Here is a 23,871-nt window from a genome sequence, read left to right as displayed (position 1 = left end):
CAATCTCGGTTTCTGCGGATTGACCAGAAGTCGCAGTCACATGATCAGGTAGTATGGATGGCGGTTCATCCTGAGGTAGTTCTAGCACACATGGTAATGGCACATTGATGGGTGTCATTAACAACTGATCTGTGTCGTCTCCACACTCGCTCATCTTCAGTTTGCACAGTGTAGGAGACAGGGCCAGTTTCAGACAACACAGTTACAGGGACCCTCTTCTCGCTGGTGGTGCAGCTGCACACCAAAACCGGCTCTTCTTGTCCAAAAAAAGCACCTTTTGGGATTCCCTTCTCTTCTTCAGGTTTGTGACTGCTGATTGTGTTCCACTGTCTCAGACGTCTCCAGGGGAAATGTTGATCAGATGTTGCTCTCAGTTTCCTCTTCAGTCGTAGTAAAGCTGGGGAACTCTGAGTGGCCGTGTGTGTGGTGTTGCGAGATGTCGCCAAGAAACTTTTTAGACGGCAATTTGATGAACCTTGGACCTTGAGGATTTTCAGTGCATCTTCAAGGACTGGACAAACCTTTCAGCTGAACCATTTGTGGATGGGTGGTAAGGTGCTGATTTTGTGTGTTGGATACCACTCATCTTTAGATAGTTCTCAAACTCCTGAGCTGTGAATTGTGGACCGTTATCACTCACAATTTGTTCTGGTTTCCCAAATCTGGCGGGAGAATCGCATCGGGATTTTCGATGGCTTGTTCTGCAGTTGTTGATTTCATTAGAACCACCTCAAGCCATTTGGAATGCGTATCTATGACAACCATCAACATGTGCCCCTCGTATGGCCCTGCAAAGTCAATGTGTAACATCATGGTTGAAGTCTCCTTACTGCCAATGAAGGAAAACCTTTTGTGGCCCAAAATAGTTAAGGGCCTGTGGGCCGTCAGCAATGTGAAGTGACGACCACAGAGATATTGGTGAAATCTTCTCGCACCATAAATAATACTCAGTGCCTCCTCCTCCAACTGGGCGTAATCTGATTCAGCACTTGTTAAGGTATGTGACAAAAGCTATTGGTCTTTCTTCCCCTGAAGGTGGTATGTGTGACACCACCATCCCAACACCGTACGGCGAGACATCATTGGTAAGTTGTGGTGGTAACTTTGGGTTGAAATGGACCAACGCTCCTGAGTACTTCAGTGTTTCTTTAACTGACTGATGTGCTTTTTCACACTCTGGTGTCCATTGCTATGCTTGTATTATGCACAACTAATTAGGTCATGGTTTAAGCAGGGTTTTGAATCAAATTCCTCATATCGGTTAATTAACCCAACGAATGATCTTAACTGTGTTACATTCATTGGTCATGGATCCTCCATTATACCCTCCATCTGCCTTCTGTTAGAATGCCTAGCTGCCTTCTGTTAGAATGGTGAGCAAATGTGGAGATTCAGCCTCAACATTCATTTACAGGTCAGCCTGCGAAAGGTCAATTTTACTGAATTTCTGTCCTCCTGCTAGGCCGGTGAACAAAACCTCAATCAACAGTAGCAGGTATTGATCCGCACATAAAACCAGATTGATGGTAGTTTTAAAATCTCCGTAAATGCATATAGTCCCATCCTGCTTCATTACAGGCACAATAGAGGCTGCACAGCCACGAGCGGTGATGAGTTGACTAGTAGTTAATTAATACACTAGTCTTCAATTAACACATTTGGTTAATATAAGATCCGCTGGTTCAAAAAGACAATTTGTAGAAAACAATAGCTTTCTTTCTTACTAATCTTGAGTAGAATCAGCAATGAGCCTTATTCTTGACACAGACTTTGACAGAATATGATGTCATGCAGTTTATTAAAATAAGGAAATATTCTCTTAGTTTAAATAATGTCTGGTGGCTCTGCTGTTTCTCGGAACTTTTAGGAACAATGTTATTTTTAAAAATACATACATCTATGTTATCTTCCTTGACCTTGTTCTTTATGACAGCGAATACATTATTAAAATGATTGATTTTTAAAACTAAAATTGATTACCGAAGCCTACATACAGTTTGCTAAATTACAACGGTGATTACACTTCATTGGCTGTGAAACATTTTAGGACGTCCTGTGCAAAATTTTCAATTGTCCAGGAATTTAGATATATTACACTCAATTCCTTCATCAAGATGATTAATAAAAATTCAATCTTCAATTTCTGTGATACCCATATATTTGACACCATTTTGAAAACTCTTGTGAAAATCCAAACACTGTGTCCTGAATGATTTGATTCAAAACACAGCGAGTTGTTGTGATTTGGAATGTGCGCCTGAAAACAGCGCAAGAAGCAGTTTCAACTGTTGTCTTTCAAAAGGGAACTGGACAGATTCTTGAAAGGACAGGAAAATTGCAGGGTGATGGTTTTAATTGGATAGCTCGGCCAAAGCATGAGCTGGTTGGGCAGAATGGCCTCCTGTGCACTCTGAGCTTCGTGTGCATTTAAACCGAGTGGTAATGAGCTGGAACCCATTTCCTATGAGGCCGGGAGAAGCCTAGATGACAGGATGGTTATAAATGGAATTTGGATCAGTACTTTAGGGAAATAAACCTGCAGGGGTATAGGGATAGAATGGGGAAATAGAACTGACTGGTTTGCTCTACACAGAGCCAGCATGGCCTGGTTCCGAGTGGCTCCATTCTCTACCCTCATAAACCCACATACTAAAGAGAGAAATTCCATCAGCTCCAGTCTCTCCAATTGAAAGCAGAAGCGCATCTGAATCCAACCATTGTCATCACTTGTGAACTCGTGGTGTGTCAGCAGGTGGTGTGAGTGAGTGAATCCCTTCCCACACTCAGTGCAGGTGAACAGGCTCTCCCCGGTGTGAACTCGCCCGATGTCTCAGAATGCCGGACGACATTTTAAATCTCTTTGCGCCGTGAGAGCGGCTAAACGGTTTGTTCTCGGTGTGAATACGCTGGTGGACCCTCAGAACTGCAGCATTTTTGAAGCCCTTCCCACATTCCGAGCATTTAAAGGGTCTTTCATTCGTGTGAGTGACCTGGTGTACAAGCAGGCTAGATGACTGAGTGAATCACTGCTTACACATGGAGCAGGTGAATGGCCCCTCCCCAGTGTGAACTCGCTGGTGTCCGCAGGGCCGGTGCCTCACTGAATCTCTTCCCACACTCAGAGCAGACGGATGGCCTCGCCCAGTGTGCACCCGCTGATGTGTCACTAAGTTGGAAGAATTCCTAAATCTCTTCCCACAACTGGAGCAGGTGAATGGCCTCTCACCTGTGAACTCGCTTGTGTATCTGTAGATAAGTTGACCGATTGAATTCTTTTCCACACTCAATGCAGGTGAAGAGCCTCTCCCCAGTATGAACTCGTCAGTGTGTCGGTAAGTTGGATGAATGACTGATTACTTCCCACATTCAGGACAGGTGAACGGCCTTTCCCCAGTGTGATTGAGGCAAAAAATCTCCAGCTTAGATGGCGCTGTGAATCCCTTCCCACATAGAGAGCAGGTGAGCGGCCTCTCTCCGGTGTGAATGCGACGATGCGTTTCCAGCACAGATGGAGATCTGAAGCCCTTCCCAGCCACCACATTTGCATGGTTTCTTCATGATGTGGATGCATTTGTGACTCTGCAGGTTGGACAATCAGTTCAAATGTCATCCACTCACAGAACACATGTACGGTCTCTCCCCGCTGTGAAGAATGTGATAAATTTCTTCTGCTTTTTAATTAGTTAAAGCTCTTTCCACAGTCAGTGAACTGGAACACTCTCACTCGGGTGTGTGTGTCTTGGTGCTTTTCCAGTCACACTGATGATTAAAATCTTTTGAAGCAGACAGAACAGAAAACATTTCTCCTTCCCGCCTTCAAAGGCCGATGATATTCCGGTCTCAAGGAAACGAGTGAATCTTATCAGATCGAGACATGACATTTGAGATTTCTGTCTGTAAATCTTCCTGTTCTAATATCCTGGAAAAACAATGTACAAAAGTTATCACTTTCAGTACAGGATCGAGAGTCAGAACAGATAATTCTAGTTTCTCTGGAACATTCTTTCCTCTCTCATTCCCCAAAAGCTGTAAATCTCCGTCCCACAAACTCTCCCTCCATTCTCACTCTGCTGTATCTAATATTCACCCTCCCAATTCTCCTGAAGGTGCTGATTCAGGCTGAGTGACAGATCCCTGCTCACTGCTTCCTGTCCTGGACACAGAAACATGAAAATTTAAATGCAGGCTGCCAGACAGATATATGTCTATATTACTGGACTAAAAACTATAGAATCTACCGTGCAGAAGGAGGCCATTTGGCCCATTGAGTCTGCACCGGCCCTTACATAGAGCACCCTACTCAAGCCCACGTCTCTACTCTGTCCCTGTAACTGTCACCCAGTAACCCCCACTTAATCTTTTTAGACACTAAGGGCAATTTAGCATGGCCAATCCACCTAACCCACACGGCAGCATGGTACCACAGTTGTTAGCACAATTGCTTCACCGCTCCAGAGTCCCAGGTTCGATTCCTGGCTTGGGTCACTGTCGGTGCAGAGTCTGCATGTTCTCTCCGTGTCTGCGTGGGTTTCCTCCAACAGTCCAAAGATATGCAGGTTAGGTGGATTGGCCATGATAAATTGCCCATGGTGTCCACAAAGGGTTGATGCGGTTACGGGGATAGGGTGGAGGAGTGGGCTTAGGTAGGGTGCCCTTTCCAAGGGCCGATGCAGACTCGATGGGCCGAAGGGCCTCCTTCTGCACTGTAAATTCTATGATTCTGCATCTTTGGACTGTGGAAGGAAACCGGAGCACCCAGAGGAAACCCACGCAGACACGGGGAGAACGTGCAGACTCCGCACAGACAGCAACCCAAGCTGGGAATCGAACCTGGGACCCTCGAGCTGTGAAGCAACTGTACTAACCACTATGCTACCGGGCTGCCCCTAAAAAAAATGTTCTGCCTCAAAAAATGTGGTTAATATACAGGCTAGATTCCCTTTCTACCCCTTCAATTGCTGCAAATCACCGATTGAAGGTCAGAATCAGAAAATGAATGAAAAGGAGAGAAAATAAAGTATTTTACTCACAGATGTTGGAGACAGAATGAGGTTTCAGTCTGTGTGAAGGTCAATCATCGTTCAAACAAAGCCCGCGCTCTGATTGCCTGGAGGACCAGAGTCCTTCCGGTCCTCCAATATTTTCCATTGGTTGCCGGCTGCCTGAAAACCATGGGGAACGATGTGACGTGGCGCTGGAAGAACTTTTGACTCTTGGAACGCGGACAATTTGGCCAATGGGATTAGCAGTATCCAGCACATGCGCAGCTGCCCCTCTCCCTTGGACGTTCAGTACCGGGCTGCCCGTCCGTGCGGCGGATAGAGTGGTTTACCCAGCGTGGGGCATTGTGGGAGGCCCGGTCGCCATTGCTCATCCGGATCCTAGTCTCCTGGATTGGAATTAAAAGTGTCACTCTGACACAACGTACATATGGGTGGTCACTGGATTTGATTGTGACGCCCCTCTTAGCAAAACAGTTTCTTAACTTCAGGTGTAAAGATTTAGATACCGAGATGACATATTGGGAAGGGCATTGGGTGAATGTGAAACTGAACCCGAGAGTCAGCACCTTTAGGGGAGGAGAATTGGGGAAAAGCAAGATAACATAGTGGGATGAATTAGTGTCACAATTAATAGGGAGTGTGTGGGTGACAGAGATTTATTGGTTAAGAGGGAGAAGGTTTCTGCTGCTGTTCAGGACCAAACCTTATTCATTTGAAAGGTTGGGGCTCGTTTTTGCTGATGTTAGAGACCACTGTAACTGGGCTGTAGTTTAATGCTCTGGATTCAAGTCCAATGAACCAGATTTGCATTGAACTCCCTGCATCATTTCCTTGATGTGGGATAGTTGGAACTCTGATTTGCTGGGTTAACAGTGTATCTTTAAGAACTGCTGTTTGTGATCTCTCCTTATTTATTCAGGGACTCCCAGCTGAAATTATTTTACAAAACAGTTCACGTTCAGCATCGCACCCAAACAAATCCCAGGTGTGGATTTGACAATTCCAAGTCTGAAATGTTTCATTGATTGAAATGACATAGAATAGATATTGAAGAAACATGCCATTCAGGCCACCTGGTATGTTATGGCTTTGATGCTTCACACATGGTTCCTCCCAGTCTTATTCACCTTCACTGTCAGTCAGGGCTCAGTGGGTTACACTCCAACTTCTGAGTTCCAAGGTTCTGGGCTCATGCCCCCATTCAGGACTGGAGAACTACACTCAGGGCTGACACTGCAGTGCAATACTGAGGGAGTGCTGCTGTGTTGGTGTTACCATTCTTCAGATGAGATGTTACTGAGGCCCAGTTTACCTGCTTGGTTAGATTTAAAAGACCGCATGTTGTTATTTTTGAGATGAGCAGGGGAATTGTCCCGGTGTTCTGGTCAATATTTATCCCTCAATCATGAACAACAGCACAAAAACAGATCTTCTGCTCATTATCACACTGCTCTTTCTGGGGTTTTGTTAATTGTCGATAGGTTGCAGGGTACAGAAATGAGTGTGAAAAATTTGCAGATGGAGTATAAGGCAGGAGGAATAGAGAAGCAGTATCCTATTTAAATGGAGAGAGATTACAATATTCAGTGTTACAGGGGGATCTGGGTGTCCTGGTATAGGAATCACAAAAAGTTGGTGTGCAGGTACAGCAAGTGATTAGGAAAGCAATTGGAATATCAGTGTTTCTCACAAGGGGAAATAGAAGCTACAGCTGTGCAGGGCCTTGGTTAGACCACATCTGGAATATTGTGCACTGCATCTTCACCTTGTTTGAAAAACAAAGATATAATTGTGTTAGCTGCAGTTCAGAGAAAATTCACGTGACTCATTCCTGGGATGAGGGGCCTCTCTTATGAAGAAAGGTTGAACATGTTGGGCAGACTTTAGATGAAGGAGAGGTGATCTTAATGAAACATTTACAATCCTGAAGGGATTTGATAGGGGAGAAATCAGGAGGATGTTTCCAATTTTGGGAGAGACTAGAACCAGGGGACACAGTTTATCAATATGAGGTCCACCATTCAGATTGAGGAGAATGTTTTTCTCGCAGAGGGTCTTTAGTCTGTGGAATTCTCTTCCGCAGAGAGGAGTGGGCACTGGGTCATTGAATATATTCAGGGCAGAGTTGGACATATTATTAACAGAGGAGACAAGGGTTATGGGGTGAAACAGGAAAGTGGAGTTGAGATCACAACCAGATGAGCCATGATCTTATATAATGGGACAGCAGGCTCGAAGGGCTGACTGGCCTACTCCTGTTCCTATGTTCCTATCCGGTTGTGCCTAAATTTACATCACAACAGTGACTACACCTCAGAAAGTACATCATTGGCAACAAAATGCCTCGAGAATTCCAGTGGCCCTGAAAGGTGTTATATAAATACAAGTCTTTTTTTAATCTGCAAATCCCTCTGTTCCTTTCTCTTTCATGGACTTATCCAGCTTCTCCTTAAAGTCACGCACACATTGACACTCAAATTGATAAAGGAACCAAAGGCCACATGAGGGAAACCGTTTTTAAAGAGCGATGGGTGAGGATCTGGAAGGTTCTGATGAGAGTGTGGTGGAGGCAGATTCAATCACGGTTTTCAAGGGGGAATTGGGTAAATGCTATCAAGGGAAAGAATTTGCAGGGTTATGGGGGAAAGGCAAGGGAGTGGCGCTAGCTGAGCCGCTCTTACTGAGCGGTGACAGACACAATGGGCCGAATGGTCTCCTTCTGTGATGTGAGTATTCTGTGATTCTATGCTGAAAATCGTGGGATCTCCATGATCCATCAGAAAGTTATGGAATTGGTAGAATCGAGAGTCCCTCAAATGTTGCCCCTCCCTGTCAAAGTCATCAGCCAACATCCTTCTCCCTCTCCAACTACGAATCTCTGTCCCCCACAATTAATCACTTTGAACTTGAACAAAAGGAGCTATCTGGCAGAAGGGAGACCAAATTCAACGAGACCCAGCAGAGGTGGCAGCAGAGTGGTGTTGAATTCACACAATGAGATTGGAGATGAATCAGTCTTGTTGCCGATGATACAGAATGACCAGCAGAGGCAGTGTAGATGGAGCCAGATGTGCAATCTGGGCTAGAGGCCCTTTGTATGTGATGCTGCTGGATCAATGTTAAAACGGCAGACTGAGACTGTGCAGTACAGCAAGGCAATATTACTGGTTTCACAAACCAGAGGCCATGTCACATCACCCTCATCTCTCCAGGACCTGTATCCCTCATCTGGTACCCCGAGATTGTTGAATGGCTCAGCCATTAAGAATTGAAAGGAAGGCTGTGGGGCTCTTTGTCTCAGCAGACAAACAGACTCCTGTTGGACAGCCTGGGATATGAAATGCAGATGGCTTTTGTATAGCTCTCTTTGAATTTTGTCTGTGTGGCCCACAATGTGGCTTCGGTGGGTCTTCAGGGATAATGAGGTGCAAATTTTCTGTACACTATCAGATCACTCTTTTTATTCAAGGGCATCTCTCTTAAACAGACATAGATTCAGTCATTTTGGTGTCTTTGTTGAGTGACCATGTCTCTATACAGGTTGAGATCGTTGTCCCTCAACATGTCACACAATCTTATCAAAACTTCACAGGACTGTTGTCCCAATAGCTTAGCTTATGTCTCTCTTTATGCACATGATATGTCAGGCAGCATCTCGGATTTTAAGCATAGAGCTGGATTCTCCACTGTCGGGATTCTCCTTTGCACCGGCAGTGCACCGAAGCCCGGGAATTTCCTAACGTAGCGGGGTTGCCCACAATGGGAAATCCCATTGGCCGGCTGGCAGGTCGGAGAATCCCGCTGCCAGCGGGGGTGGCGGATATACAACTGGTGCAGCGGGACGGAGAATCCCATCCCTGGTTTTCCTTTTAAGGTTTCAGAGGCAAATGATCAAAATATTATCAAGAAAAAGGCAACTTATTCATCTCATCTACAAGTCCCTGAATCTCACTGGAATATAGGTGGACACCAGTTTGTTACATTCCAGGTAACTATACCCAAGGTGAGTTATTCTAATTCCTTTCTGTCCAGGACAATCAAACATTCCCATCTGATCCCAGGTATTAACATATTCTGTTTGTTTATTCTTGATTGTCGATGTCAGGCTGGGGTTGTTCGCCTTGGAGCAAAGGAGGTTGAGGGGAGATTTGATAGAGGTGGACAAGGTTATGATAGAGTTAGGTAAGGTGGATAAAGAATAGCTGTTCCCATTAACTGATGGGACAAGGATGAGGGGGACACAGATTTCAGGTTTGGGGTACGTGTTTCAGGGGGATGTGAGAGAGAATATTTTTACACAGCGAGTGGTAATGACCTGGAACTCACTGCCCATGAGGGTGGAGGAATTGGAGGTAACGACCAATTTCAAAATGAAATTGATGGGCACTGGAAGGAAATAAACTTGCAGGGGAACAGGGACATCGAGGGGGAATGGGACTGACTGGATTGTTCTACAGTCAGCATGGACTCCAGTTACTGAATAGACCTTTTTGAAGATAACTTTGTGACATTGAACCCGAATCTGTGCAGCTGTTGATCAAAACGAAAACTTTTTCATCAAATATTTCTGACTCTTGACCAATGGGAAAAGTGTTACCAGCTTCCCCACAACAAATTGAGGCAATCAGCTTGAAGCCTCTTCGAACGATGAACTAAAACTTGTATCAAACAGGGTGTCCGGGAATAGCTGGTAATCTGACCCCTTCCTGACCTTAACACCAGTTTTGTTTATTCTTAAAGCTACAGTACAGTATTCAACACTTAAAGAGACATGCCACTGAAGACATTTCATCACCGAGCTTACGTACAGTACAATTTTTTAATTATACAAACATGTTAATGAGGTGATGTCTAACTGATACTGAGGGCTGACTCCAGCTATTCTCCATGGAATCACCACTCTTTTTAGTGACTACAATGTACTGACATCACCAAACCTAAACACGTAAAGCTTCCATACTCATCGATCCTCAAACAGGCTGAATGTGCCCCGGTTCCCAAAGCGGACGTCACAGGAACAGGGTACAGAGGAGCCAAAAATAAACCATTTGGGTCCAGAACATTGTGAACATCCTTTTACTCTGGTTGTCTTTGATCCTCAAGTCACTTTCTGCTTTTTTTAAACCATGTTCGGTTTCATTAATAAACTTGTATCAGGAAAAATATTTGATTTTTCTGGACTTTTCATTAGATTGATGCATTTTAGGGAAAGTGGGTGAGAGGGGTTGACAGGCTCTTTCACAGAAAGTGAGTCCCTCTGAGGTAATTGGCAAAGGAGCCAGTGGGGAAGATGAGATTTTGTTTTACTTTTTGACACAGCGAGTTGTTCTGATCTGCCTGAAAGCAGATTCAATGGTATCGTTCCAAAGAATAAATACTTGAAAGGGAAGAATTTGCAGGGCTGTGGGGAAAGGGCAGAACAGTTGGATGAATGGGCGAGACCTTTCAAAGAGATAGCAGGGGCACGATGGGCTGAATGGACTCCTCCTGCAGCCTGTGAATCTGAGCCTCCTGTTTTTGTGCAGGTTAAAAGGGACAGATTCATTGCAGCCTCTTCCCTGTATATGTATTTAAAGAGACGGGTTTCTCTTTAGCTCCGAGTGATCGATATAACAATTGGTTGGAGGCCCATTTCCCGGTCAATCCTCCAGTACCTTCCTGTCTCTCTATTAGTGCGACACCCATGGCAGTTTCCCAACTGGTGTGCAGGCCCCGTTATTCTCAGCTAAATCGGGCAGGAGATACAGAAGTCTGAGAAAACGCACGAACAGACTCAAAAACAGCTTCTTCCCCGCTGTTACCAGACTCCTAAATGACCCTCTTATGGACTGACCTCATTAACACTACACCCTGTATGCTTCATCCGATGCTGGTGCTTATGCAGTTACATCGTATACTTTGTGTTGCCCTATTATGTATTTTCTTTTCTTCCCTTTTCTTCCCATGTACTTAATGATCTGTTGAGCTGCTCGCAGAAAAATACTTTTCATTGTACCTCAGTACACGTGACAATAAACAAATCCAATCCAATCCAATTCAGCCCACAGCTCCGTCTCCTGCCTGTCATTGACATGAGCAATAGACACAGAGAAGTGCCCGAGGCTCAAATGGGAAGTTAAAACTTGTGTCTCTAAATCAACACTTCAACATTTGTCAGTCAAACATGTTATTTATACTGGGGGGTTTATTATTAGATTTAGGCACTGGAGGCAAAGGGTGGGGGATTTAAAGGGTAACTTTCCCTTTCTAACTTTGTATTGTCTATCGCATGAGCCGTGACTCAGTGGGCAGCTCTCTCACCTGTCAGAAGGTTATGGGATCAAATCCCAGTCGGGGACCTGTGGACAAAAACCAGTTCCAACATTCCTCGTCCCAGCACTGAGGGAATGCTGCACTGTCAGAACAGCCTTCTTTCAAATAAGATGTTAAACTGAGGCCCTGTCTGCCCCTCTCAGGTGGGTGTAAAGGTTCCGACAGCCACTATTTTGAAGAAGAGCAGGGGAGTTATCCCCGGTGTCCCGGTCAATATTTATCCTCAATCAATATCAATAAAAACAGATCATCTGCTCATTATCACATTGCTGTGTGTGAGATCTTGCTGTGTGTAAATTGGCTACTGCGTTTCCTACATTACAGCAGTGACTACACTTCAAAAGTACTTAATTGACTGGAAAGCACTTTGGGACATCCTGTGGGTGTGACAGGTGCTGTAATTATTTTTAAATTGAAGGTTTATGTTACCTGATGTTGTTATCTGGAACGCAATTGATTTAAGCCACCCCCAACTTACCATTTAATAAATTCACTTTGGTTCAGACCAGACTTTAACCAATTAAGACAAAGGCAGAATTCTCTGGATAGTAAATTTAAAAATAAGTTTATTAAATCAAAAAGGTTTACTGAATAACATTAAGACATTGACTTTTACAACTTCATGTGGGTGATCAGTCTGTAGAAGCGTAACCCTCTCTGGCTCCTTCTTTGACAGTAATTTCCTTGGAACTCGGCCTCGGGAGTCTTCAGTACTTGGCCAGCAAGGAAGACCTTCAGAACCTCTACTTTTATCCCCAAAGTGACCAATATCTCACGTCAGAGTTGGGTCTGTTGTAACATGATAACTGGTCAATTTGGACACTAGATTAATTTAATTGGATCCCCAATTGCTGACACCACCTCTCATTATCTTAGACAGGAATACAATAGAACTGTTTCATACTGTCGCTTTATCTGATTCTATACAATCCCTTATTCAGACAGTTTCAAATGTTGAGGCTAATCAGAGCTTGAAGGTCTCTCTTGTCAGTACATTTATCCTCATTGCACTTTCTTTAGACACAGCAATTAACCTTTGACATTTTTACAGCAAATGAGAATGAGGGCACAATCTAATGGCCACGATGCGCAGGCGCAAATCCAAGTGCGCCAGTTAGATCGCAGGAGAGTCCGAAATTGGGCACCAAGCGCCAATCGGTTTCTGATTTAACCGGCCTATTCCCATTGCCCGGATTAAGGACAATCTCCATCCCGTTAACGGGAAGGACCCCCTATCTAAAGGTCTCCCTTGATTTAAGCGACTCCCCAGTCGGTCACATGGACGCCGATTAGTATTGGCCCACACAGACAAGGGCCAGGCGTCACGGTACCTGAGGGGTTCCCAGGCCATTGGAGGCCCCCTTGAGTGGTCAGGGAGAGGGCAGGGTGGTCCCCCAGCCCAGTCCCTGGAACGTATGCACCTTGGCACTGCCAGACTGCCACCTTGGCACCACAAACCTGGGTATTTCACACTCTGCCCATTCATGAAGATCACTCATAAAGACGGAGTATTGATTTTGTGCAACAACCATGTCTTTCTCTCTATTTCAAATCCCCTGTGAAAATCCAAACATAGAGTATCGTGAAATTATTAGATTTAAAACAGAACGAGTTGTTGGAATTCACTGCCTGACAATGCTGGAGGAAGTAAATTCAACTGTAACTTTCACAAGAACTGGACAGATTCTGTGGAAAAAGAAACTTGCTGGGCGATGGGACTAATTAGATAGTTCACTCAAAGAGCTAGCATGGGAACGATGGACAGAATGGCCTCTTTCTGTGCTCTCTGAGATTCATTTGCATTTTAAGAAAGTGGGAAATATTGGAAGCCACTTCCTACAATGCGGGTAGAAGCAGAGATGTTGGAATGTTTCCAAAAGGAAATTGGATGGGCTTTTGAGGGAAATAAACTGACAGGGATATGGTGTTAGAACAGGGCAATGGTTTGATCTACAGAGATCGACAAGTTGTAAATCTTTTGGAATTCTCTACCCCAGAGGCTCCTTCAGAATCTTGTATGTTTCAATGAGATCACCTCTCATTCTTTTAAATTTCAATGAGTAGAATCCCAACCTGTTTAACCTTTGCTCCTCAGACACCTCCATACCTGGGATCATCCTAGTGAACCTTCGCTAAACCTCCGCCAATGAAATAATATATTTCCTGACATAAGGGGACCAAAACTGCTCTCAGCTGTACAGCTGCAGCAAGACTTCCCGACTCTTATACTCCATCCCCCTTGGAATCAGGGCCAACATTCCATTAGCCTTCCTGATTACCTGCTGCACCTGTCTGCTAGCTTTCTGTGTTTCGTGCACAAGTTCCCCCAAGTCCCTTTGTGCTGCAGCTTTCTGTAGTTTTTCTCCATTTAAATAATACTGTTCTTTTGTTCTCCCTTCCGAAATGAACTTCACATTTTCCCACATTATGCTCCATGTGGCAACATTTTGTCCACTTGCTTAACCTATCAATAGCTCTTTGCAAACTGTTTGTATCCCCCTCGCAACTTGCCTTTCCAGCTAGTTTTGTGTTGTCTGCAAATTTGGGCACAGTACGTTCGCTTCCTTCCTCCAAGTCATTAATATAAATTGTACACAGTTGCGGCCCCAGCACTGACCCCTGTGGAACCCCACTGGTTACACGTCACCAACCTGAAAAAGAACCCCTTACCCCCACTCGTTGTTTCCTCCTCATTAGCCAATTCTCTATCCAGGCCAACACCATGGGTTCTTATCTCATGACTTAACGTTTTGTGAGGTACCTTGTCAAAGGCCTTCTGGAAGTTTAAATACAACACATCTACTGGTCCCCCTCTATCCACTCTGGTTGAAACTTCCTCGAAACACTCTGATAAATTAGTCAGACACGGTTTCCCTTTCACAAAGCCATGCTGACTCTGCTTGATTAGATTATGATTTTCTCAATGTGCTGCTATTACTTTCTAATAATTGATTCCAACATTTTTTTCAACAATAAATGTTACGCTAATCGTCCTACAGTGTCTCGTTTTTTGCCTCCCTCTCATTTTGAATCGGGGGTTGTCACATTGGCAGTTTTCCAATCCTCTGGTACTTCTCCAGAATTCAAGGATTTTTGGAAAATTACAATCAATGCATCCACTATCTCTGTAGCCATTTCTTTTAGGATCCTAGGATGCAGCCATCCAGGGGACTTATCTTATCCCCATTAGTTTGTCCAATACAACTTCTCCAGTGATGGTATTTAATTGCACCCTCCATATTCTTTAGTATTAATGGGATCTTCAAAGTATCTTCCACCATAAAGACTGATGCAAAATATCTGTTTAACTCCTCTGCCATTTTCTTGTTCCCCACAACTGACACAGCGGCATGGAGGCACAGTGGTTAGCACCGTTGCTTCACAGCTCCAGGGACCTGGTTCAATTCCTGGCTTGGGTCGCTGTCTGTGCAGAGTCTGCACGTTCTCTCCATGTCTGTGCGGGTTTCCTCCGGGTGCTCCGGTTTCCTCCCACAAGGCGTGCTTGTTAGGTGAATTGGACATTCTGATTCTCCCTCTGTGTACCCGAACAGGTGCCGGAGTGTGGCGACTAGGGGATTTTCACAGTAACTTCATTACAGTGTTAATGTAAGCCTACTTGTGACAATAATAAAGATGATTATAATAAAGAATATTATTACTATCTCCTCAGATTTATTTTCTCAGGGGCCTCTGTGGAGTTGAGGTTACAATCAGATCAGTCGGGAACTTAATGAATGGTGGAGCAGGTTTGAGGAGCTGAGTGGCCTACTCCTGCTCCTAATTCGTATGTTATCACATCCTTTATAATAGATTGTAGCATTTTCCCTCCTACTGATGTCAGGCTAATGGGTCTGTGGTTCCCCGTTTTCTCTCTCTCTCCTTAAATATTGGGGTTACATTTACCACCTTCCAATCTGCAGGAACCATTCCAGAATCTATAGAATTTTGAAAGATGATCACCAATGTATCCACTCTCTCTACAGCCACCTCTTTCAACACCCTGGGATGTAGAGCATCAGCTTTTGTGGATTTATTAACTTTCAACCACATTATTTTCTCCAGTACTACATTTTCACGAATACTAATCTCTTTCAGTTCCTCGTGCTCGCTGGTCCCTTGGTTCTCTCGTGTTTTTGGGACAATTTCTGTATCTTCCTCTGTGAAACAGACACACATTGTTTAGTTCTCTGCCATTTCCTTATTCTCCATTATAAACTCTCCTGTCTCTGCCTGGAATGGACCCACATTGGTCTTTGCTAATCTTTTCCTTTCACATTCCTATAGGAGCTTTTCCAGTTCTCCCCAGTTTGCTCTAATATTCTATTTTCTCTTTATCAGTTTCCTGTTCCTCCTTTGCTGAATTCTAAAACAAGTTCCCAATCCTCAGGCTCACGACTATATTGTCTCCTCCATTGATCTAATAGAATCTTTAACTTTTCTTGTCAGCCACGATAGCTTCACTTTTGCTGTTTAAATTTTGCTTCTGAAAGGAATCTATATTTTATGTGAATAAAATGCGAGTGGTTGCCTGTCTATCGTCATACAAAGAACAGCAAAGACCAATGGACAGTACAGCACAGGAACAGGCCCTTCGGCCCACCAAGCCTGCTCGGATCATTATGTCTGTCTAAACTAAAACCTTCTGTGCTTCCAGGGTCTGTATCCATCTATTCCCATCCTATTCATGTATTTGTCAAGATGCCATTTAAACGTCACTATCGTACCTGCTTCCACCACCTCCTCCCGCAGCGAGTTCCAGGCACTCACCACCCTCTGTGTAAAAATCTTCCCTCGCACATCTCTTCTAAACTTTGCCCCTCGCACCTTAAACCTCTGTCACCTGGTAATTGACTTTTCCAACCTGGGAAAAAGTTTCTGACTATCCACTCTGTCCGTGCCACTCATAACTTTGTCAACTTTTATCAGGTCTTCCCTCAACCTCTGTCGCTGGAGTGAAAACAATCCGAGTTTATCCAACCTCTCCTCATAACTAATACCCTCCAGGCCAGTCAACATCCTGGTAAACCTCCTCTGTACTCTCTCCAAAGCCTCCACATCCTTTTGGTGACCAGAATTGTCGGCAATATTCCACGTGTGGCCTAACTAAGGTTCTGTACAGCTGCAGCATGACTTGCCAATTTTTATACTCAATGCCCCGACCAATGAAGACAAGCATGCCGTCTGCCTTCTTAGTTGCCTTATCCACCTGCGTTGCCACTTTCAGTGATATGCTTATTGTAATTTCCCAATCTACCACAGACAACTTGCTCCTCATACCATGACAGTTTCCTTCTGCGAGAAACATCCAGATAAATTAGACAAAAGAACCCTGTAACCACCATAGCCCATCTTCATGGCAACGTGGCTGCTTTGGGAACTAAATATCTTCCAACGTGCAACACCTTTTCATTCTGTGCTCCTCGTCAAACTTGGAACCAGATAATAGCAACTAACGTCAAAAATGGTCAGCCCACCGGAGGCAGAGGTGTTAGACCGGCCAGTCCAGCAGAAAGAAACCCTCCAATCATCACCATTCACCAGATGTCAGAATGAACAGAATGCACTCCTGGATGTCAGTGAGAGCAGAAACAATAACAATGGAACCAACATCTGTAATTTATTGTGAACTTGTTGGAGTCACAACAGGTGTGATGAATCACAAAACCCCTCCCACATTGAGAGCAGATAAATGGTCTCTCCCCAGAATTAACTCGCTAGTGTCTCTGTAGTTGGGACAGATCATTGAATGTCTCCCCTGCTCAGAGCAGGTGAATGGCCTCTTCCAGGTGTGAACACGCTAGTGTTCCTGCAGAGTGTATGGATATCTGAATCCCTTCTCTCACGAAGAGCAGGTTAACTCCTTCTTCCCTGTGTGAACTTGCTGGTGTGTCTGCAGGTGGGATAACTGAGCGAATCCCTTCCCGCACTGAGAGCAGGTGAACGGCCTCTCCTCAGTGTGAACAAGCTGGTGTATCCTCAGGCTTGATGAAGTAGTGAATCTCTTCACACACTGAGAGCAATTGAATGCCCTCTCCCCAGTGTGAACTCGCTGGTGTCTCTGCAGGTTGGATAACTGAGTGAATTCCTTCTCACATTGAGAGCAGGTGAACGGCCTCTCCCCAGTGTGAACTCGCTGATGTATCCGCAGGGTGGATAACCGAGTGAATCCCTTCTCACACTGAGAACAGGTGAATGGCTTCTCCCCAGTGTGAGCTCGCTGGTGTTTCCGCAGGCTGGATAACTGAGTGAATCTCTTCCCACACTGCGAGCAGGTGAATGGCCTCTCCCCAGTGTGAACCCGCTGGTGTATACGCAGTTTCGATAACTCAGTGAAGTCTTTCTCACACTGAGAGCAGATGAACAGCCTCTCCCCAGTGTGAAGTCGCTGATGTGTCCGTAGTTTCGATAACTCTGTGAATCCCTTCTCACACTGAGAGCAGGTGAACGGCCTCTCCCCAGTGTGAACTCGTTGGTGTCTCCAAAGGCTCGATAAAGTAGTCAATCCCTTCTCACAATGAGAGCAGGTGAACGGCCTCTCCCCAGTGTGAATGCGTCGATGTCTTCGCAGGGCGGATAATTGAGTGAATCCCTTCTCACACTGAGGGCAGGTGAATGGCTTCTCCCCAGTGTGAATACGTCGATGAGTTTCCAGTGCAGATGGAGCCTTGAATCCCTTCCCACAGTCCCCGCATTTCCAAGGTTTCTTCATGGTGCGGGTGTCCTCGTGTTTCTCCAGGTTTGACGATCAGTTGAAGCCTCGTCCACACAGAGAACACGTGTACGGTCTCTCCCCGCTGTGAATGGTGTGATGTTTTTTCAGGCTGTGTAACTGGTTAAAGCTCTTTCCACAGTCAGTGCTCTGGAACACTCTCACTCGGGTCTGTGTGTGTCTCGGTGCTTTTCCAGTCACACTGATGGTTAAAATCTTTTGAAGCCGACAGAAAAGCCAAACATTTTTCCTTCTGGATTCAAAGTCTGGTGATGTTCAGTTCCAAGAAATTGAGAGACTCAGTCAGATTGAGTGGTGACGGTTGGGATTTCTGTCTGTAATTCCTCTTCTAATATCCTATAAAAACAATTTACAAAAGACATCACTGTCAGTGCAGGATAGAAACTCAGAACAGACAATTCTAGTTCCTAGAGAACATTCTTTCCTCTCTCATTCCCCAAAGCTGTAAATCTCCATCCCACACACTCTCCCTCCATTCTCACTCTGCTGTATCTAATATCCACCCTCCCAATTCTCCTGAAGGTGCTGATTCAGGTTGATTGACAGATCCATGCTCACTGCTTCCTGTCCTGGGCACGGAGATCATAACAAATACGAGCTGCAGTTGGCCATTCGGCCCATCGAGCCTGCTTGTCTATTCTGTGGGATGATTGGCCGACCTATGTCAGCGACATTATCCGTGTTATTGACCAGAGGCTGAGTGTGCTGACTCAATATCTGTGAGCTCATGAGCCGAGCTGTAAAACACCAAGGGTCGACGATCCCGAGGAGAGAATCCTGAATGTTGAGCAAGATGCCTCCTCCGCGGAGGCAAAAATTTAATCCTTGGAAAACTGGCTGAGTGGTGTGGTGGACTCCTGGAGAACCGAGGGTCAGAGAAAGAACATCCGAGTCGTCGGCCTGCCAGAAGGGGTGGAGGGTAAGGCTCCCGCTAGGTTCTTCGAGGACCGGCTGCCACGTTTTCTCAAGCTGGATGTGAAGCCTGGGTGTTTCAAATTAGAAAGGGCATCGGATCCTGTCTTTGAGGCCGAGGGATAGTTTTCATCCCAGGCCTGTAACCATTCACTTCCACAACTTGAAAGATCACCAGAAGATCCTGGCGACAGGTAAGGTGAGGTGGGACCTGGCTCCATGAGGGAGTGAGGATTTCCTTCTTCCAGGACTTTTCGGCAGACACACAAACGAAGCATCGAGGCTTCGATGAAGGTTGAAGGGAACTCAAGGCTCCGGAGTGAATTATGTCGCTTTATGTCTAAGAGGTCTAAAAATTGATAAATCTCCGGGCCCAGATGGGCTACATCCTAGAGTTCTAAAGGAGATAGCTGAAGAAATAGTGGAGGCGTTGGTGATGATGTTTCAACAGTCACTGGAGTCAGGGAAAGTACCAGAGGATTGGAAAATCGCTGTTGTAACCCCACTGTTCAAGAAGGGAACAAGGAAAAAGATGGAAAATTATAGGCCAATTAGCCTGACCTCGGTTGTTGGCAAGATTCTAGAATCCAATGTTAAGGATGAGATTTCTAAATTCTTGGAAGTGCAGGGTCGGATTAGGACAAGTCAGCATGGATTTAGTAAGGGGACGTCGTGCCTGACAAACCTGTTAGAGTTCTTTGAAGATATAACAAACAGGTTAGACCAAGGAGAGCCAATGGATGTTATCTATCTTGACTTCCAAAAGGCCTTTGATAAGGTGCCTCACGGGAGACTGCTGAGTAAAGTAAGGGCCCATGGTATTCGAGGCAAGGTACTAACATGGATTGACGATTGGCTGTCAGGCAGAAGGCAGAGAGTTGGGATAAAAGGTTATTTTTCGGAATGGCAACCGGTGACGAGTGGTGTCCCGCAGGGTTCAGTGTTGGGACCACAGCTGTTCTCTTTATATATTAACGATCTAGATGATGGGACTGGGGGCATTCTGGCTAAGTTTGCCGATGATACGAAGATAGGTGGAGAGGCAGGTAGTATGGAGGAGGTGGGGAGGCTGCAGAAAGATTTAGACAGTTTAGGAGAGTGGTCCAAGAAATGGCTGATGAAATTCAACGTGGGCAAGTGCGAGGTCTTGCATTTTGGAAAAAAGAATAGAGGCGTGGACTATTTTCTAAACGGTGACAAAATTCATAATGCTGAAGTGCAAAGGGACTTGGGAGTCCGAGTCCAGGATTCTCTAAAGGTAAACTTGCAGGTTGAGTCCGTAATTAAGAAAGCAAATGCAATGTTGTCATTCATCTCAAGAGGCTTGGAATATAAAAGCAGGGATGTACTTCTGAAGCTTTATAAAGCATTAGTTAGGCCCCATTTAGAATACTGTGAGCAATTTTGGGCCCCACACCTCAGGAAGGACATACTGGCACTGGAGCGGGTCCAGCGGAGATTCACACGGATGATCCCAGGAATGGTAGGCCTAACATATGATGAACGTCTGAGGATCCTGGGATTATATTCATTGGAGTTTAGGAGGTTGAGGGGAGATTTAATGGAAACTTACAAGATAATGAATGGCTTAGATAGGGTGGATGTAGGGAAGTTGTTTCCATTAGCAGGGGAGACTAGGACCCGGGGGCACAGCCTTAGAATAAAAGGGAGTCACTTTAGAACAGAGATGAGGAGAAATTTCTTCAGCCAGAGAGTGGTGGGTATGTGGAATTCATTGCCACAGAGGGCGGTGGAGGCCGGGACATTGAGTGGCTTTAAGACAGAAGTTGATAAATTCTTGATTTCTCGAGGAATTAAGGGCTATGGAGAGAGAGCGGGTAAATGGAGTTGAAATCAGCCATGATTGAGTGGTGGAGTGGACTCGATGGGCCGAATGGCCTTACTTCCACTCCTATGTCTTATGGTCTTTACCCAGCGACCCTGAAAATTGTATCCGACAACTCCGTCAAGTCTTTCGATAATCCAACTAATGCCTTGGTCTTCACTAAATCTTTGAAGGGCAAGGATTTGGAGGGATGGTTTGCAGCTCAGACTAACTCAGGCTCTAATCCAGACTCTTTCGCTATCATGGTGTTGTTGCCTGATATTGTTATCTTTTATCCTGTTGAAGGGAGTTGTTATTCTGTGAGCGCCAATTGAATGTCTTCTTCTCCTTCAGTATTCCAGGGACTCGTATTATCTTATCTCAGTTGTGGTAGATGTGCCGTGTGCTTAATATCTGTAGTCTTTCTTCTATTATCCGAGTGTTAATCATGGCGGAACCGAGTGGTGCCATTGCCGAAGGGTGGGTGGTGATGGATGCAGGTCTTCACGGGTGGGTCTAAAATGTAGGAGGGACATTCGATCTCCATTCCCTTGTTGGCCCTCCTTTTCCTCTCCTCAGTTTAGAGAAGGTATCCTGAGGGTAACAACAGTCTGGCCGTGGGGATAACCCTCCGGGTCCTCAGTCTTATTGAGAAAAGTTCCCTTTGATCTATTGTGGTCGTGATTCTTTTGTATTTTTGTTATTATGGGTTGGTTTATGTGTTGTTGACTTTACCCTACTCTGGTACAGTGAATGGAGCTGAAAGGAGCTTTTTGTCTGTGAAAGGAGCAGTTTGGGGATACCTTGGTGCCTGTGGTGTAAAGTGAGTTGGAGGAGGGGGTTAATGACGCCCGCCCGATTGTGGTGTGAAAATCTGTTCCTGTTCTCTCTGTCGCCTAACTAATGGTGGCAGTTAATCTGCAAATTTTCTCAGGCAATGTACAGGGCATCCATCACCCTATCAGAAGGAATAAGATCCTCTCCTTTCGTAAGGAGAAAATCGACATAGCTTTATTGCAGGAAACTCATCTAGCTTAAACTCATTTGTTGCGGCAAGGTGGCACAGTGGTTAGCGCAGATGCCTTCCAGCGCCAGAGATACAAGTTGAATTTGGGCCTCGAGTGACTGCCTGGTTTGCACCTTCTCCTCGTGTCTGTGTGGATTTTCTCTGGGTTCTCCAGTTTCCTCCTACAGGGCAAAGATGTGCAAGTTAGGTGGATTGGACATGCAAAAAAGCCCGTTCAAGTTCAAATGGGTTAGGTAGGGTTACTGGGTGACAGTGATAGGGTGGAGGCATGGGCCTCGGTAGGGTGCTCTTTCAAAGGCAGGTGCGGAATCGATGGGCTGAAAGGCATCCTTCTGAAAGGGATTCTATGATGAGGAACACTTTAAATTGAGGCCGGATTGGGTGGGGAGGATTTTTTTTTGCCTCTTTGTCATCAAGTAGCAGAGGTGTGGCAATCCTTATTAATAAAAATATCCCTTTTGAGGTTGAAACCTGCACCAAGGATAAAGGAGGTAGATATGTGATCATCAGAGGGTTGGTGCATGGAGATGTTGTTTCAATAATGAATGTTTATGGATCCCCGAATGACTCCCCAGAGTTCATTGTGAAGGGTTTTGTGGATTTTGCAGTTAGCTTTGACTAAGTCTTTTGTGGTTGATGACTTCAACGGCCACTTATATCCTCTGGTGGATAAGCTCCCGGTTACCAGGCTCGGGCGTTGGTCTCGGCTTGTGAAGAGGTGGATTATGTGGATATTTGGGGAACTTTGCACCCGAGGGGTGGAGATTTTACCTTCTTTCCAGTCCCACAGCAATGTCAGACTAGAATCGCCGACTTCTTCGTGCCGAGGACGACCTGGTGTCCGCTTGCACCACAGGGAACATCTTAAATGCGCCCCCCCCCCCCCCCCCCCGCCCCGCTTTTCTGGAGGTTCTGCTCGAGGGTTCACCCCAGGTCGAAAAAGTGGAGGTTTGATGCCTCCCTGATCAGAGATACTTCATTCACTGCACATTTTACGGAAGAGTGTGAGTTCTTCCGTTAACTCGGCCCCTGGTATTTCCCCCTCCAGACGTGTAAAGCTCAGGCCGGGCGGGGATGATCATTTCTGCCACTGCTGATGAAAGGTGCAGAATGCTGGAGAACCAGCGGCGTCTGGAGGTTTGTTTGATGAAGGCCCAGGAGGAAGTTTCCGCCGGAGTGAAGCTCAGTCACACCAACCCCGCACTCTGATTGGCTGAAGGACACGAGTCCTTCCGGTCGCGTAACTGTTCCCATTGGCCAATGCCTCAGCAGGAAGGTCAGGAGGTGAGCTCCCCTGCACATCCGCAGCTCCCACTCTCCCTTGCGACATGCGCAGTCTCAGGCAGGGTTGAGGTCACCGAGCGGCTTCTCGCTCTGGCTGGAGCGTGGAAAATTTCTCTTGAGGAGGGAGGGGGTTGAACGGGTGGGGGCGGGGCTCCTGCGTTCGCGCACTGGAACCCGGTGACGACTCCGCGGATAGAGTAATTCCTATTGGCTGATTCAGTCAGGTCCCCATTATGATGTCACAAAGCTGAAGTTGAATTAAACCTCCTCCTGTCTCCAATATCTGGGAGTAAAACACTTTCTTTTCTCCCCTTTCCATTTCTTTTCTCATTCTGACCTTCAATTGGTCACTTGCAGCAACTGAAGGGGAATGAAGTGAATCCATGGAGGGTGCAGACTCTGCAAAGGTTGGCCCAGGTCTCTCTCTCTCAAAGACATTGACATCCTTTGCTCCCTCAGCTTGACACATTTATTCATTTGGCTAAAAAAATGGTCTATTTCCTAAAGTTCACAACTAAAGGGCTGGTTTCCCCAGGAGATGATGACATTTAAGGGGTCAGTAAATTAATATCTGACAGAGATATGTCCAGTGTTGTTATATGGTACATATTAGATATATTGTTCATGGTTCTATAATGAAGTATATTTATTATTATTTCAGTAGTGTAATATTGTACTGTAGCTACGTTATATATTTCCAGTCATCTCTTCCCTCACACTGTTGGTAGTCTCTGGATTTCTCTTTCAAATGGACCAGTGGAGTCTGGGGTTCGCTGAA

General features: G+C 45.4%; 1 protein-coding gene across 1 annotated transcript; it reads right to left on the bottom strand.

The window, feature by feature from the left end:
• Positions 1 to 16,911: 16,911 nt before the first annotated feature.
• Positions 16,912 to 23,010, bottom strand: LOC140420210 (uncharacterized). Its single transcript, XM_072504241.1, has 2 exons — positions 22,581 to 23,010; positions 16,912 to 18,381 (listed from the first exon to the last, which is right to left on the bottom strand). Exon 2 carries the CDS (start codon positions 18,022 to 18,024, stop codon positions 17,155 to 17,157), a length of 870 nt encoding a protein of 289 aa, XP_072360342.1. The 5' UTR covers positions 18,025 to 18,381; positions 22,581 to 23,010; the 3' UTR covers positions 16,912 to 17,154.
• Positions 23,011 to 23,871: the final 861 nt, after the last annotated feature.

The sequence above is a fragment of the Scyliorhinus torazame genome, chromosome 5, assembly GCF_047496885.1.
Source record: "Scyliorhinus torazame isolate Kashiwa2021f chromosome 5, sScyTor2.1, whole genome shotgun sequence".
Taxonomy (NCBI): Eukaryota; Metazoa; Chordata; class Chondrichthyes; order Carcharhiniformes; family Scyliorhinidae; genus Scyliorhinus; species Scyliorhinus torazame.
The sequence above is the reverse complement of the archived record's forward strand: the minus strand, read 5'-3'. Positions and strand labels throughout refer to the sequence as shown.